At 36.8% G+C, this 18,259-nt stretch overlaps 2 protein-coding genes across 8 annotated transcripts in view; one reads left to right on the top strand and one right to left on the bottom strand.

Annotated features, from left to right (window-relative positions):
- LRRC49 (leucine rich repeat containing 49) overlaps positions 1-3,436 on the bottom strand; it is a 135,365-nt gene extending 131,929 nt beyond the window's left edge. The window contains exons 1-3 of one of the 7 annotated variants that reach the window (XM_067029263.1): positions 2,852-2,984; positions 2,686-2,784; positions 2,149-2,205 (exon numbers count right to left, since the gene is read on the bottom strand). Coding sequence is in view for 3 of the 7 variants with exons in the window: in XM_059057066.2 (XP_058913049.1) it covers positions 2,149-2,205; positions 2,852-2,899 (105 nt within the window). In the remaining 4 variants the exon portion in view is untranslated. Of the gene's footprint in view, positions 1-2,148; positions 2,206-2,685 lie in introns of all 7 variants that reach the window. The other 6 variants (XM_059057066.2, XM_067029261.1, XM_059057065.2 and 3 more) reach the window with 6 other exon arrangements.
- Positions 3,437-17,304, top strand: THAP10 (THAP domain containing 10). Its single transcript, XM_059056921.2, is given in 5 exon segments — positions 3,437-3,921; positions 16,785-16,830; positions 16,833-16,928; positions 17,028-17,120; positions 17,123-17,304. Coding segments are annotated over 5 exon segments (759 nt in total). The 5' UTR covers positions 3,437-3,495; the 3' UTR covers positions 17,221-17,304.
- The last annotated feature ends 955 nt before the right edge of the window (positions 17,305-18,259 follow it).

Raw genomic sequence — 18,259 nt, 5'->3', positions numbered from 1 at the left:
AATGTTCTTATCATTAGAACTTTAACAGTCCAATTATAACATAATATTATATATCTAAACCTTCTAAGAAGGGTTTTCTCTAAATTTATTTTAAATTATTTGATAGGAGGACTGAGAAAAACAAAACCAAAACAACCTCTCACGATTAGCTACCGAAACCCCTAAATACATATCATAAAAGAATTATGATGTTTCTCATGCTACTATTAAAATTATAATAGCATTTACATTATATCCTTATGCATTATATGAGCTAAGGTATTTTCTCAGAATACATGTCCACACAAGAGAAAATGAATGGTTTGGAAAGAATCTGGATGAGGCACATAGTTCCTAGAAACATACTATGTATAATAGTGGAATAGGATTCATCCAATGAAATCAATCAGCAAAGCTTTGGAAGGAATCCATTAGGTCCAATTACAATAAAGAATATTTTCAATTAATCTAGCTAACTACTATTTATTCAAGATAATCAAATGGCCTATTTCCCAAGTGTTTATTTCCAGATACATAATGTAATCCACAGCTGCCTCCTTGACCAATGGCGTCCTTCCATCCACCTTCTTCATGCCCCTCCTTAGCCTTCTCAGGTTCTTATCTGTAAATTCTGCCCTTCACTTTCCTTCAGTGACATCTATTTAACAACTTTTTAGGAAAAACCCGAGTTGTGCCAGTTGGAGGTGTCCAAATTGGTCAAAGAAGGAAAATTTGTGTTGTGTCTTGAAACACGGTTGTGTGGGAGGTGGGTGAGTATATCTGAGAGCTGAGGTTGGGGCTGTGGGGGAGAATATGAGTATCTCACATATCAAATCAAAAGCCAGAAGTTATGGAAATGCCAGGGCAAACTGGGGAAAAGAATTTCATGTTCAAATCTTAACTTCTAAGTAGCATTTGGCCTAATATATTTCCACTGCTAATCAATTTTTTTCTGGAATGTTAGATATGTGCCCCCAAATTATCACATTTTATCTATTATAAGATTCCATCAGTAGTAAGACATGACATCATTTTACACACTACTAAGAAGGAAAAACTTTCCCAATTAAACAATGATGTGCCATCAGTTTTAAGAAGGGTCCTGATTTAAGAAATGTTTAGATGTCAAAAAAAAACCACCTAAGGGCTTCCCTGGTGGCGCAGTGGTTGAGAGTCCGCCTGCCGATGCAGGGGACAAGGGTTCGTGCCCTGGTCTGTAAGGATCCCACATGCCGCGGAGTGGCTGGGCCCGTGAGCCATGGCCGCTGAGCCTGCGCGTCCGGAGCCTGTGCTCCGCTACAGGAGAGGCCACAACAATGAGAGGCCCGCGTACCGCAAAAAAAAAAAAAACCCAAAAAACTCACCTTGGGCTTCCCTGGTGGCGCAGTGGATAAGAATGTGCCTGCCAATGCAGGGGAAACAGGTTCAGTCCCTGGTCCGGGACGATCCCACGTGCCGTGGAACAACTAAGCCCGTTTGCCGCAACTACTGAGCCTGCGCTCTGGGGCCCGCGAGCCACAACTACTAAAGCCCGCGTGCCTAGGGCCCGTGCTCCGCAACGAGAAGCCACCGCGATGAGAAACCCGTGCACTGCAATGAAGAGTAGCCCCCATTTGCTGCAACTAGAGAAAGCCCACGTGCAGCAGTGAAGACCCAATGTAGCCATAAATTAATTAATTAATTTTTAAAAAAACCTTACCTCTTGTAATGGATGAAATAAGATTCAGTTTTTTAAAGAGGTGGTGGTTTTTTTGGCTTTGTTTTGTTTGAGTTTTTAAATTGATGTAAAGTTGATTTACAATATTATATTAGTTTCAGGTGTACGACATCGCGATTCAGTGCTTTTACAGATTATACTCCATTAAAAGTTAAAACAGTGGTTATAGTTCCCTGAGGTATACAATATATCCTTCTTGCTTATCTATTTTATACATAGTAGTTTGTATCTCTTAATCCTATACCCCTAATTTGCCCCTCCCCCTTCCTTCTCTTCTTTGGTAACCACTAGTTGGCTTTGTGTAGGCAGAAAATAAAAATTACCTTTAGATTAGTGACCAAAGTAAATATACTTAAATTTTCCAGTTTAGACTCTGCTCTTTAAATCATGCTATTTTGCAGAATATAAAACAATTTATATTCAATTTAAATACAAATCTGCTTGAATCTTACTTTGTTTTTTTCAGGAAGCGATGATGTTTGAATTACCAGATGAAGCCCACAGTTCACCTACAATGTAAAAATTAAACCATAAAATATGCTCTTAACTTATACACACACACAAACCTCCCCAAAATAGTACACAAAGATATAACAAAAAATTAGAATAAAACAGAATGCTCGCTTTTTGCTTGCTTCTGGTAAATTATCATGTTCTGAGGATCTGCTGAAAACAATAAAATCACAACTAAGAATTAAAAGGTTTCACTGTGATTTATCTTCCAAAATGTCTGCAGCAATTTAACCCTCTACTTAGCACCTAAAGCTTTTGACACTTGCTATTTCAGGTCTAAGTAAATAGCTCAGTGAGGCAGGTGAAGGAGGTGGCGGTGCCAGTTAATATTTTCTTAATTAAAAAAAAAAAAAAAGGAATTGACCGGTTAAAGAAATTTAAATGAAGCTTAGCCTTTCACAGCAGACCAGCTCCACCTTCTGGGAAGCCCAGATCCTGGACAAGACTTTGAATACCCATCACACAATATTAAATACCCTCCAAGTGCCTTGGTCCAGTCCAGGAATCTCAAGCCTCGGTCAAACAATAGCTTGCGTAGATTCAGAGGTGTTGGTTCCAATAATACAGCCCATCACCTAGGACAAAGACGCCAGTCAGAAAGGACGCTACGAATGGGAAGAAACAGTAGGAGACCCAACCTACGTTGCTCGCAGCCCGGCCAGAAACAGAGCGGTATTTCCCGGGAATCATGGCAGGAGACAGTCCAAGAAGATCAGTTAGATCTGCCTTAGAAGTGACGCTACAGCACAGATTCAGAGAGAGCGAAAGGGGTCATCTCCCAGGCAACCCGCTCAGGAGTTACCATGGAAACTACCATTTCCGGTCTGGTCCTCCACCAAATCACTGGCCGATGCCCTCGTTAGAGCCTCTGGTTATACTTGGGGGGCCCAAAACGTCAGCACTTCCTAGTAGTATTTTCCTGGCCTCATAAAAACAGAGCGGGAGTGTGGAGAGGAGGATAAGACAGGGAAGAGGCCGGCCACTTCGGTAGCTATGACAACCACCACTTCCGGTCCGTCCCTCTTTACGGCCCACCTCAGCTGGGCCCGCGCGAAATTTGTATCCCTCTGCCTGTGGACACCTGCTCTCAGGGGGAAGCTGCAGGGAGGAGGAGGAGGATCATCTCCGACAGCCGGGTACTTTCCCAGGTGGGGCCGCAGTTCGGCACTTCCGCCGGCCGGAGGTTGGGGGAGGAGACAAGGTATAAGCGGAATCCGGCAGGTGAGTGCTCAGGGAGTGCGCGGCCGTGCGGAGGGCTCTCATCTCCCAACCCGGAGTCAGCTGCCATGCCTGCCCGCTGCGTGGCCGCGCACTACGGCAACACCACCACTTCCGGGAAGTCGCTGTTCCGCTTCCCCAAGGACCGGGCCGTGCGGGTGCTGTGGGACCGCTTCGTGCGGGGCCGCCGCGCCGACTGGTACGAGGGCAACAGGTCGGTCATCTGCTCCGACCACTTTGCTCCCGCCTGTTTTGACGTCTCTTCGGTTATCCAGAAGAACCTGCGCTTCTCCCGGCGCCTGAGGCTCGTGGCGGGCGACGTGCCCACCGTGCACCGGGTGTCCTCCCCGGCACCTAAGGGGCAAGAAGAGGGAGACGGAGCGGGCGGACCCGAGAAGAGAGGAGAGCCCCAGGCAGTCAGGCAGCCCGAGACTGCCCCGGGGCCAGCCTGCTGTACACTCCTCCGGGGCAGGAAGAGGGCTGCAGCTTCACAGGTAAAGGGCCACCCCGGAGTCCCCGAGGGTCGTTGGAGGACCCCGGGTCTGTGGCTAGGCTCCTCCACTTAGTGTCGTCTTGGGAAAGTCACCTCACCTCGAAGCTTCCTGTTTACTCAGTGATCTCTAAGAGCCAATTTAGCATTAACACTCTGGAATTACAGTTTCTTCTACCTCCTCTTCCCCAAAACACACTCATTCTCTCTCTCTCTGTCTCTCTCCCTCTCTCTCTCTCGTTCTTCAGATTATAGAGTCGCCTTCACTCTCCGCTCCTGAATTTTTAAATAGAAAGTGTTTAATTTGAGCAAATCTCAAGGAATGGGGTGCTTGAAACTGTTTCTGCATACCGTATTACATAAGCTTGAGGAATTATCAATTATACTGTCAAAATGGCAGGGGAAGGGGGATACGAGATGCTGATGAGGATGGGGCTTGCTGATAACCGATCCCTTCCCTCTCCTAAACTACCTCTTGACTGGCTACCTTTAAATTAAATCGTTCCAATGAGCTGAATTTTCCTAGCTTGCTCTCTTCTGCCTACTTCCTCGATACTCATAAGCATCGATTACACTTATTTTGCATCTGGTAACTACTGCCTTGCCCACTTCCCATCTGAAAGAAGACTTCTCAGTCTAATTTGAGTTAGTCAAACTTCAGCCGTATCACCATAACATAGATTAAATTATGACTCTTAATTGGATCTAAATTGTGTTCAGTTTTAGAGATAGGAAGAATTCACCAAGAAGTCAGGTGACTTGTAACTGACATTTTGACTTTGAATATATAGAGGTATTCGTTGAATTTTAGAGCTGAAGGAAACCTAAGTGCTCATCTAGTTCAGACTCAATATTTATGCACAAGGAAGCGAGTCCGGGAGGTTAATTTCCTCAAGAGCCTTTTCTCTAGGTCTAATTGCCAATCAGAAACTCTTCTGCCATACCAACCTGTTTCCTACATTGGGGTGGATGCTTAAGACCCTTTAATGACACCTGCAATTGTTAGGATGAAGAATAACATTATTAACGCAATCTACAAGTCTCTGCATGCTGTTTGCCCCTGCCTACCACACCAATCCTATCCCAGTCCACCGTCCTTGTTGCTCACTGTGTACCAGTCATGCTGATCTTTTCAATTTTTGAACATACTATATTCTTCCCTACCAATAAGCCTTTTCTCCATTATTTCATGTACTGCCCTGGAATTATGCCCCTGCCATTTCCCATCATCATCAATTGAGTCCTTTTACTTTAAAAATCTGCTCAAAGGGCTTCCCTGGTGGCGCAGTGGTTGGGAGTCCGCCTGCCTATGCAGGGAACACGGGTTCGTGCCCCGGTCCGGGAGGATCCCACATGCTGCGGAGCGGCTGGGCCCGTGAGCCATGGCCGCTGAGCCTGCGTGTCCGGAGCCTGTGCTCCGCAACGGGAGAGGCCACAACAGTGAGAGGCCCGCGTACCACAAAAAAAAAAAAAATCTGCTCAAACATCCTTCCCTTTTGCTTCCCTAATTATGTATTCTCATTCTTCATACACTTCATTAGCACATATACTTCAGTTGCACTCATCACAGTTGTCATGAAATAATTGTATAATTTGCTTAATGTTTGTCCTCACATTAGAATGTAAGCTCTGTGAGAGTAGGGATCTTATCTGATTTGTTCACTATTGTATTGCCAGCAACTAGAACAATATTTTGCAAATTTAAGGAATTCAATAAATATTTGTGGAATGATTATGTGACTATGAGAACAGTTTTTTTAGTACAGTAGAATTTCAGTTCTCTGCCAGTTTCCATTCTCACCAAGCTGTATACCAGTCAAGACATCTGCCTCTTCCTTGAACCATCTATCCACCATCATTGCCTAGCCAACCTTCACCCAAGCCCATATATGTACATCTATATATAGATATATATAAATATGTAGTAAAAGAGGTAAATATTAAACGTGCCACACACACCCTTACACCATTTTTCTTCCTCATAATTCTATCATCTAATCAAAAATTGTGAGAAGAAAAGCCAGGCTCATAAAACAACCAGAGATCTTAAAATACAACAAAGGCTAACTATTGAGAAATCTAGAATAGATACCAACTCTGTTTTCCAGTTAGTAAATATATCCAGCCAACACTTCTAACAATCCATATTACATTAATATACATGGTGAGTTATTAGGAAACTATGTGTAAGTTTTAATAATAGTACTTTATATAAAGTTTAAAAAGTTTATTTAGACTTGATAGCAATAAAGTTTTAGCTGGTCTGGATTGAGAACCCCAATAGCATCTCTAAGAAGGTTTACTTGTGCCAACTTTCACTCCTTCCCCCACTCACTTTTTCTTTCCAAGACCAACTGACTAAACAGCAAATTTCAAATCACTCTACAATATTTATTGAGGAGCTGTTGTAAACACTGTTTTGGGTGTTTTGTGCTATATGTAGATAAATAGAAGTATGAATGTAGCCTATCTTTAGGGAGCTTGAGGAAAGATTAGGGGCCACCTCCAAGGAAAAAAGGGGGTTCTGATGAGCACCATACACTGATATTTTGCTTCATATAGCTAGAATTATTGTCTCTCCTTAACTGTTAATTTTGCATCCTTGTTTTTCTAACCCAACTGTATTTTTTAAACTTTAATTCAAATATAGCAAGATACAGGAAAGTACTTAAATGATTAAATTATCAGAAACTGAACAAGTGTAACAACTATAGGTCAAAGAATTAGAACATTACTAGCAACTCAAGAGCCCAAGCCTAACTCCTCCTCCATCCTCAAAGCAACCAAGTTTGCTTTCTTTTGAACTTGATGTAAGTAGAATCGTACTATAGGCATTTCTTGCATCTGGCTTTTTTGTTCAACATTATATTTGTAAGATTCATCCATATTGTCGCACATAGTAGTAATATGTTTGCATTACTATATAGCAGTTTATTGTATGAATATACCAAAAAATTTTTTAATCTCTTCTGTTGTTGGACATTTGGGTTGTTACCATTTGGGGGCTATTAGAAGTAATCCTGCTGTAAACATCCTTCTACATGTCTTTTTCATATGTGAACACGTTTCTGATGATATATACCTAGAATTTCTGGGACATATTATTATATTAAACTTCAGTAAATAATACCAGATAATTTTCTAAAATAGTTGTACTAATTTACACTACTAGAAGCATAATCAGAGTTTACGTTGTTTCACATTCTTGCCTACACTTGGGTTGTCGGTCTTTCACATTGACCCTTTTTGAAGGGTGTGTAATGGTGGTTTACTTTGCTTTCTCATTTCATAAATGACATTAGTAAGGGAACAACTTTTCAAATGTTAATTGAACATTTGGATAGCTTCTTTGGCAATATGCCGATTTTTCTGTTGGATTGTCTTTTTCTTGTTGATATAGAGTTCTTAATAAATTCTGTCTTCAAGTCCTTTGTCAGTTAAATATGCTTTAACTACCTTCTCTTCACTCTTAATAGTGTCTTTTGATGTACTGAGCTTTTCTTGTGTGTGTGTGTGTGTGTGTGTGTGTGTGTGTGTGTGTGTGTGTGTACTTAGTGCTTAATTTTAATGTAGGCCAACCTAACCATCTTTTTCTGTGTACTTAATGCTTAAAGCATGCTACTTCTCTGTTTTCCATAAACTTACTGTTTTTAGTCTTTACATTCATATCTACAACCCATTCAGAATTGATTTTTGTGTATGAAGTGGAGTTTGTTTCATTTTTTCCTCATATAGATACGCGATTGACTCAGCATCTTTTATTGAAAAGGCTAGCATTTCCTCATTGTCCTGCAGTGTCAGCTTTGTCATAAATCAAGTTTTCATATACACATTAGTCTGTTTTGACATTTTAAAATTCTGTTCCATTTATGTTTGCCTATCTTTACACCATTATCACAATACTTTACTATAGCTTATGTTAAGAATTAATATCCAGTTGGCATGTTTTTGTGACAGATGCTTATTTTCAATAATGATTGTGTTTTATGGTATTAGTTTAAAAGTACTTGCTAAAATTCTTTATGAGACCTTAATCTAAACCAAAGTTGAGGTAATCAAGTAGTTTTACTGTATATGGAGTTTACTATTGAAATTAAAAATCACAGAGCAGAAGAAATAAAGCACATGGTCATTGTACAGCCCCCTGCCAAAAAAAATTAATATCCAGTTGATTAATTCCTCTTACCTGTTCATCTTCATGGATGTCTTGGCTATTTTGGGCTCTTTAAATTTCCGTATATATTTTAGGATTGGTTCATCAATTTCCACAAATTATCTGTTGGGATTTTGACTGAGAGTGCATTGAATTTTTAAGTGAATGTAGGGAGAAAGAGCATATTGACATTACTGATTCTTCCAATCCATGAACATAATGTATCCCTCCATTTATTTGGGTTTTTACATTTCTCTTAAAAACATTATGGCGTTCTATATAGAGGTCTTGTACATATTTCATTAGATTTGTTCCTATTTGATTTTGCTATTATAAATAGTATTATCTAAAATTTTATTTTCTATAAATGTATGTGGATAAATGGATTTTTGTTGACCTTGTAACCAGAAACGTTGTTAAACTCATTTATTAATTCTGGTAATTTGCAGATACTTTTGGATTTTCTACATGTATAAAAAATATATGCATATAGTTTTTGATGTTTATGCTTTTGTTTCTTATTCTTCCTATTGCACTAGCTAGAACCTCCAGTACAGCATGGGAAACAGAAGAAGTGATGGGGAATCCTTTTCTCATTCCTATTTTCAAAGGAAAAGTCATTAATATTTCACCATTTGATATGATTTTTGCTATAGTTCTTTTGGTAGCTGCTCTTACCATAAAAAGAAATATTCCCCTCTATTCCAAGTTTTGGCTACAGATTTAAATCATAAATGATGTTGAATTTTTTCAAATGCTTTTTCTGAACCTATTAATGATCACGTATTTTGCTTATTATTCTGTTAATGTAGTGAACTTTATTGCCTGGTTTTGAAATATAGAGTCAAACTTGCATGGCTGAAGCAAACCCAATTTGGCCAAGGTGTATTATTCTTTTAGGTATTGTTTAATTTCATTTGTTAACATTCTATTTAGAATTTTTGCATATGTGTTCATAGGCAAAATTGGTCTATACCTGTTCTTTCTTGAAATGCCTTTTTCAGGTTTTGGTTTCAAGATTATGCTGAACAGTTTGGAGTTGTCCCCTCTTTCATCATTCTCTGGAAAAGTTTATATAAATTGGCATTATATGTCCACTAATAAATTTGATATTAATATTTTGTGGAATTCACTGAAAAAGACACCTAGTCCTGGAGTTTTCCTTATGAGAAGATTTTTTAATGATGGATTCAATTTCTTTAATAGTTATGGGGTTATTCAGAGTATTTCTGTTTCTATATCCATTTTGATAAGTTGTATTTTTCAAAAAATGTGTCAGTTTAATCTAAATTTTTAAACGTATTGACACAAAAGTGTTCATGATACTCTATCTTTTAAAATTCTTTATGATCTGTTAGTAATTTTTGCTTTTTCATTCTTTTTATCGATTTTTATTAGTCTTTTCAAAGAATGAACTCTGCCTTTTGATCTTCTCTCTGATATTATTTTCTTTTTATTTCTATTATTATTTCTTCCCTTCAAATTATTTTGTTCAGCTTTGATTTTTAATTGATACACTAGATTTATGCATTACTGAGCTAAAATGATTAACATAGACCTTTTCCTATATGTTTTCACATTAAACAAACTTGTTAAAATGTGAAAACTTCACTTAAACACTAGGATATCTTTACATATTCAGATGTAGTATTTCAAACAAAGGAGACCTTAAGGATAACTAACTTGCTTATGTGAAGACAAAATATTGAATTACCAAATACTTCAAATTTTGCCCAACTGCTTACATTTTTTAACAGACTTCTAGTATTCTTTTTAATTGAAGTACAGTTGACTTACAAAATTATATTAGTTTTAGGTGTACAACATAGTCGATATTTTTATAGATTAGACTCCATACAAGGTTATTTTGAAGTATTGGCTGTATTGCCTGTGCTGTACATTACATCCTTGTATATTATTTATTTATTTATTTATTTTTGAATTATTGAATTTTATTTTATTTATTTATTTTTTACAGCAGGTTCTTATTAGTCATCCATTTTATACACATCAGTGTATACATGTCAATCCCAATCTCCCAATTCATCATACCACCACCACCACCACCACCACCCACGGCTTTCCCCACTTGGTGTCCATACTTTTGTTCTCTACATCTGTGTCTCTATTTCTGCCCTGAAAACTGGTTTATCTGTTCCACATATATACACATATATCCACATATATTTGTTTTTCTCTTTCTGACTTACTTCACTCTGTATGACAGTCTCTGGATCCATCCACGTCTCTACAAATGACCCAATTTTGTTTCTTTTTATGGCTGAGTAATATTCCATTGTATATATGTACCACAGCTTCTTTATCCATTTGATGGGCATTTAGGTTGTTTCCATGACCTGGCTATTGTAAATAGTGCTGCAGTGAACATTGGCGTGCATATGTCTTTTTGAATTATAGTTTTCTCTGGGTTTATGCCCAGTAGTGGGATTGCTGGGTCATATGTTAAGTCTATTTTTAGTTTTTTAAGGAACCTCCATACTGTTCTCCATAGTGGCTGTATCAATTTACATTCCCACCAACAGTACAAGAGGGTTCCGTTTTCCCCACACCCTCTCCAGCATTTATTGTTTGTAGATTTTCTGATGATGGCCATTCTAACTGGTGTGAGGTGATACCTCATTGCAGTTTTGATTTGCATTTCTCTAATAATTAGTGACAGCAGCTTTTCATGTGCCTCTTGGCCATCTGTAGGTCTTCTTTGGAGAAATCTCTATTTAGGTCTTCTGCCCATTTTTAGATTGGATTGTTTGTTTTTTTCATATTGAGCTGCATGAGCTGCTTGTAAATATTGGAGATTAATGCTTTGTCAGTTGCTTCATTTGCAAATATTTTCTCCCATTCTGAGGATTGTCTTTTCATCGTGTTTATAGTTTGCTTTGCTGTGCAAAAGCAAAAGTTTTATTAGGTCCCATTTGTTTATTTTTGTTTTTATTACCATTACTCTAGGAGGTGGATCAAAAAAGATCTTGCTGTGATTTATGTCAAAGAGTGTTCATTCCGTGTTTTCCTCTAAGAGTTTTATAGTGTCCAGTCTTACATTTAGGTCTTTAATCCATTTGGAGTTTATTTTTGTGTATGGTGTTAGGGAGTGTGCTAATTTCATTCTTTTACATGTAGCTGTCAAGTTTTCCCAGCACCACTTATTGAGTAGAATGTCTTCTCCATTGTATATCCTTGCCTCCTCTATCATAGATTAGTTGACCATAGGTGCGTGGGTTTATCTCTGGGCTTTATATCCTGTTCCACTCATCTATATTTCTGTTTTTTGCCAGTACCATATTGTCTTGATTACTGTACCTTTGTAGAACGGTCTGAAATCAGGCAGTTTGATTCCTCCAGCTCAGTTTCTTTCCCTCAAGACTGCTTTGGCTATTTGGGGTCTTTTGTGTCTCCATACAAATTTTAAGATTTTTTTGTTCTAGTTCCATAAAAAATGCCATTGATAATTTGATAGGGATTGCATTGAATCTGTAGATTGCTTTGGGTAGTATAGTCATTTTCACAATATTGGTTCTTCCAATCCAAGAACGTGGTATATCTCTCCATCTATTGGTATCTTTAATTTCTTTCATCAGGGTCTTATAGTTTTCTGCATACAGGTCTTTTGTCTCCCTAGGTAGGTTTATTCCTAGGTATTTTATTCTTTCTATTGCAATGGTGAACGAGATTGTTTCCTTAATTTCTCTTTCTGAACTTTCGTTGTTAGTATATAGGAATGCAAGAGATTTCTGTGCATTGATTTTTTTATCCTGCAACTTTACCAAATTCATTGATTAGCTCTAGTAGTTTCCTGGTGGCATCTTTAGGATTCTCTATGTATAGTGTCATGTCATCTGCAAACAGTGACAGTTTTACTTCTTCTTTTCCGATTTGTATTCCTTTTATTTCTTTCTCTTCTCTGATTGCCGTGGCTAGGACTTCCAAAACTATGTTGAATAATAGTGGTGAAAGTGGACATCCTAGTCTTGTTCCTGATTTTAGAGGAAATGCTTTCAGGTTTTCACCATTGAGAATAATGTTTGCTGTGGGTTTGTCGTGTATGGCCTTTATTATGTTGAGGTAGGTTCCCTCTATGCCCACTTTCTGGAGAGTTCTTATCATGAATGAGTGTTGAATTTTGTCAAAAGGTTTTTCTGCTTCTATTGAGATGATCATATGGTTTTTCTTCTTCAGTTTGTTAATATGGTGTATCACATTGATTGAATTGCATATATTGAAGAATCCTTGCATTCCTGGGATAAATCCCACTTGATCATGGTGTATGATCCTTTTAATGTGTTGTTGGATTCTGTTTGCTAGTATTTTGTTGAGGATTTTTGCATGTATATTCATCAGTGATAATGGTCTGTAATTTTCATTTCTTGTAGTATCTTTGTCTGGTTTTGGTATCAGGGTGATGGTGGCCTCATAGAATGAGTTTGGGAGTGTTCCTTCCTCTGCAGTTTTTTGGAAGCGTTTGAGAAGGATGGGTGTTAGCTCTTCTCTAAATGTTTGATAAATTCACCTTTGAAGCCATCTGGTCCTGGACTTTGTTTGTTGGAAGATTTTTAATCACAGTTTCAATTTCATTACTTGTGATTGGTCTATTCATATTTTCTATTTCTTCCCGGTTCACTCTTGGAAGCTTATGCCTTTCTAAGAATTTGTCCATTTCTTCCAGGTTGTCCATTTTATTGGCATAGAGTTACTTGTAGTAGTCTCTTAGGTTGCTTTGTATTTCTGCAGTGTCTGTTGTAACTTCTCCTTTTTCATTTCTAATTTTATTGATTTGAGTCCTCTCCCTCTTTTTCTTGATGAATCTGGCTAATGTTTTATCAATTTTTGTTTATCTTCTCAAAGATTGTTGTTCATCTCTGTTTGTTTGTTCTTTAATTCTTCTAGATCTTTTTTAAACATTTCTTGCACCTTCTCGATCTTTGCCTCCATTCTTTTTCTAAGGTCCTGGATCATCTTTACTATCATTATTCTGAATTCTTTTTCTGGAAGGTTGCCTATCTCCACTTCATTTAGTTGTTTATCTGGGGTTTTGTCTTGTTCCTTCATCTGGTACATAGCCCTCTGCCTTTTCATCTTGTCTATCTTTCTGTGAATGTAGTTTTTGTTCCACGGGCTGCAGGATTGTAGTTCTTCTTGCTTATGCTGTCTGCCCTCTGTATCTTATTTATTTTATTCCCAATAGTTTGTACCTCTTAATCCCCTTTCCCTATTTTGCCCCTCCCTCCACCCCTCTCCCCACTGTTAACTGCTAGTCTGCTCTCTGTATCTAAGAGTCTGTTTCAGTTTTGTTATATTCCTTCATTTGTTTTATTTTTTAGGTTCCACATATAAATGAAAATATACAGTATTTGTCTTTCTCTGTCTGACTTATTTCCCTAAGAATAATACCCTCAGGGTCATCCATGTTGTTGCAGATGGCAAGATTTCATTCTTTTTTATGGCTGAGTAATGTTATATATTTATATGCCACATCTTCCTTATCCGTTCTTCTGTTGCTGGACCCTTAGGTTGCTTCCATGTCTTAGCGATTTTAAATAATGCTGCTATGAACATTGAGCTGCATAATAAAAGATTTCCAGTATTTTTCTTTAACTTTTTAAGGCTTTAGTTTTTTAGAAAAGTTTTAGGTTCACAGCAAAATTTAGGGGAAGATGGATTATCCAATTACCCCCTGCTATGCCACACATGCATAGCCTTCTCCATTATCAACATCCCCCACCAGAGTGGTACATTTGTTATAACTGATGAGCCTACACTGACACATCGTTATAACTCGAAGTCCATCATTTAGATTACAGTTCACTCTCTCATCTCTCTATGTTTTCAATTTTTATTTACCATTCTTTCTTTAACTTTTTGAGCATTAAATTGGATCATTGATTTCCAGAATTTTCATAGTGAATGGCAGATAAGACAGCTAAGTTTGACATGCTTATTTCCCAAATGTAGAATTCAGTAGAGTTTATTGTTTGAGGGAAAACTCCTGAAATGAAGATGCGTTAGAAATATTTTGTGAAATAATTTTTTGAATGGTGTTAAAATTGTAATCTAAATTAGGACTAATTAATTTTTTCTATACTATTGTGTACATTTAAGACTATAAATGCCCTTCTAAGTGTAACATTAACTGAATCCCACAAGTTTTAGATTTTGAATATTTTTATTACTATTTAGTGTAAAATATCTTCTAATTTCCACTGTAATTTTATCATGGGTTACTTATTTTTAAATATACTTATTTAGAAATTTCCAAACATGCAGGTATTTTGTAGTTATATTTTTGTTATAGACTTCTAGTCAGTTACACTGTGGCCAGAGAATATACATCATATGGATTTAATCTTTTGAAATTTATTGAAACTGTATTAGGCCTAACGTAGGTTAGTTTTTATAAATGTTCCATATGTACTTGAGGTGAATGTGTGTTCTGCAGTTGGGTACATTTCTCCACATATGTCTGTTAATCATGTTTAAATTTCTTATATCCCTATGGAATCTTTGCCTGCCTGTTAGTTACTGAGAGAGGTGTGTTAAAAATCTTCCGCCTCGGTTTTTAATTTACATGTTTAGTCTTCTAACAATTTTTGTGTTATATATTTTGAAGCTGTGTTATTATATAGCACCAATATAGCAGCACCAGCTTTCTGTAGGTTAGTGTTAACGTATTAGATCTTTTTTACACCCTTTTATTTTAATCTTTGTGTATCCTTAAGAGTTTAGGCCTTACTGTGTCTTATGGTTGCCCCTTTGAAGACAATGTATCTTTTTTCCTCTGGCTCCTAAGTTTTTCTCTTTGTTTTCCATTTTTACTGTAATATGCAAAGATATGGTTTCCTTTGTTTTTATTTTAGTGAATACATTTAGTACTTTTGTAAAACCATGTGTTAATTCCTGTATTAATTTTGGTAAATTCTCAGATGTTATTTGTTCAAATATTGTTTCTGTCCCATTTTCTTTCTTTTCCTTTGGGACTACAACTTATATATTATGCTTTTTCATCTTTTCTGCTATATCTCTTATGACCTTTTCTATAGCCTTCATCATTTTGTCTTTCTCTGCCTCATTCTAAAAATTTTATTTTGATTCATGTTCCAGTTGATTAATACATATCTGGAAATTCTGTTTCTTAAATTTTTAATATAAAGAAATAATCGTGTATGTACACAAAAATTTTTGTTCAAAGATTTCTAATATTATGGATTGTTGTAATAAATTACAGTATATCTGTACAACAGATTGTATGCAGCCATAAAAATTATATGTAGAATATTTAATAACATGGAAACATGATGTATTAAAGAGGAAAACAAGATTATAAAACACGTTTCCAATTTTTAAAAATACATAGAAAAAGACAAAAATGATACCAAAATATGAAGTTGTTAGCTATGAATGATGGGATTACAGCTAATTTTTTTTTCTTTTTGCTTCTCTGTATAGTGCAAATTTTCCTCAGTGATACAATGTATTACTGTTATAAAGGGAACAAAAGTTATTTTTTAAAGCCTGAATAAATTCCTAAAACTCCATTTTATCAGGAGTACATCTGTTTTATAAAGAAATAAATACTTACTCTAGACCTTTATAATGCTTGGCTTAAAAGTAGAAGTAGATTAGCTGTCAAAATTAGTCTGGGCTTCCCTGGTGGCGCAGTGGTTGAGAATCCGCCTGCCAATGCAGGGAACATGGGTTCGTGCCCTGGTCCTGGAAGATCCCACATGCCGCGGAGTGGCTGGGCCTGTGAGCCATGGCCGCTGAGCCTGCACGTCGGGAGCCTGTGCTCCACAACGGGAGAGGCCACAACAGTGAGAGGCCCACCTAGTGGGAAAAAAAAAATTAGTCATAACTATAAACACAAAGATAAAGATTTCAATTTTTATTTAAATCCTCAAAAATATTAGTTGTAATTCTTCATGTTACAAAGGGGCTCTTCACAAAATTTTCTTCATAAAGTTTCTTTAATTTGGGCATTCAAAGCCTGAGTTACAGCAACCAAGGATGCTTGCTAAAATTTTTTTTCAGTGGTCTAGGTAAAATTACAAAGTACTTTTTTCATTTCTCTGTCACTTATTTTTTCTTCCCTCAGGCCCTCTTACATTTTCCAGATATCTTTTCTTAGCCTTTTCCACATAATTTCCAGGTACTCAGTCGTACATTACCTTCTGAATATCCAAATTCTCCTCCTTTCTACCTCTTACTACTCCCGTAAATCAAAATTTCCATTTCACGTTGTAACTTTTCTCAGGAAAGCATAAAAACATTAAAGCGTATTATCTTAAATTATTTCTCTGTCATGTATAAAGGACTGATGATTAGGTTTTCTAGAATGATGCTACTGCTTTGCTGTAATATACTTAATACTATTATAATCATTTAATACTAGTAGTATTATCTCTTCCAGCTGTTGATTTAGGGAAAATTTAATGGGTTGTCAGCAAATAGCTTAATAGCATATAGATTTCTGCTTGACCACAATGCTTAGAAATAGACTTAGAAATAGTAAAGGACAGTATGGCAGACTTCTTAAGATTTTGGACTATGGAGCCAGCTTGCCTGGGTTCAAATTCTAGCCTTCCTAATATGTGACCTTGAAAAGTATTATCTATACTCTTTCATTGTTTGTAACTTTTAGGAGATAAAACCATATAAAGAAGGCCTTACCTTCAGTATAATTCTCCTCTGATTTATATTTTTAGATTGCACATGAAAATCAAGCCATACAAACACAAGTCCATGCTGATAATCTAATGATGTCACTTCAGTACCTACTCACTGTGAGGAAGGCCCAGTGCACAAAAGTACACAGATACCTCTGAAGAGACCCCCTCACTACAGTGTGGGTAAGTTTTGACTTTTCAGTTGATTGATCAATTGAACTAGTCTTTTGTATATGAAAAGCAAATTCTAACTCATAGGTAATTGTGTTTATTCTCCTTCAGGTATTCTGGCCAAAGTGAAAGTGTTTGGAACACGACTATGTAATGCAACTACTCAGACTGATGAATTGTGGTCTAGAACGTCCCCTCTCTTTGACACTCCAGTGACTCAGAAACAGATGAGGACTGGGATATCAAGAGTGAACAGAGTGATTTGTCTTACATAGCTGTACAGGTAAAAGAAGAGACCTGTTAATGCAACATCAAATTGATTGATGTGCTCTAGGTTTTCAAATCTTTGCTCACATAATTACCTCTTTGCTCTTGTAAATCTTTCACCTCAAGATAACTTGACAGTTGAGTATGCAGAATTTGTTTAACTCTAAGGGAAAAATTTGCCTGTCTGCCAAGATAATAAAGGTAGTCCCGCCCACACCTCCCCACCTTTTTTTCTTTTTACTTTTTATACTTTTGGTGCAAATCAAGTCATAAAACAAAACCACAATAGCATTGCCAGATCAAGATTAAGCATTGACTATTTAAGCTTAGTTCAGAAGCAACGCTGATATGGGACTTACTTGACACTCATGAGTTAGAATGTCACTGTTCTAAATAATTTGAAGGTGAAGAGCATAACAGTGAGCACAGCTAGGTCTGATACTACTCAATGATTTGAGGGTAGAACCAGGACATTTACCCTTGATTATTATTTTCTATGTTATTTATTTTTTAGTCTGTCCAGTTGTAATACTATTACATCTATGAATCAGTCCCTGTGAGCATTTCTGGTGAAGCTATGTCATTTACAGAAAAATTTCAAAGGGAATCAATTTAAATAGAGATAGAATTTTATATACTTAGATTACCTTGATAATGAAATCCGTTTGCATCAGTTCCTGTTACATCAAATTAATTAGTTTGATTAATTTAGTTAGAAATTATTAACAGCATGCAAAAAGAAGTATTACATTTCTAACATATCCCCATTTTAGAAATTAGGTTTTCCTCTACCAATACCACTTTGGGAGAGAAGCACGTGAAACTTAGCTGCCCCATCTGCCATTCACCAGGAAAATTTCTATGGCGGTTTTGTACCATGAGGTAATTTATTACAATAGTTTCTGAGAAACTTATTTTAACTCTGATCTTGTATTGAAAATAATAAAAATAAATGTCCATTTTACATGTCACATGTCCTGTTCTGCATGACTGGAAGAACTTATATGCATTTTATCCTCAAAGGTTTAAATAATACACCAAAGTGATTTTCTTCCAAAGCTAATTTCATGTCTGAC

The sequence above is a fragment of the Kogia breviceps genome, chromosome 3, assembly GCF_026419965.1.
Source record: "Kogia breviceps isolate mKogBre1 chromosome 3, mKogBre1 haplotype 1, whole genome shotgun sequence".
NCBI classification, from domain to species: Eukaryota; Metazoa; Chordata; class Mammalia; order Artiodactyla; family Physeteridae; genus Kogia; species Kogia breviceps.
Note: the sequence above shows the minus strand (reverse complement) of the source record. Positions and strands in the feature narration are given on the sequence as shown.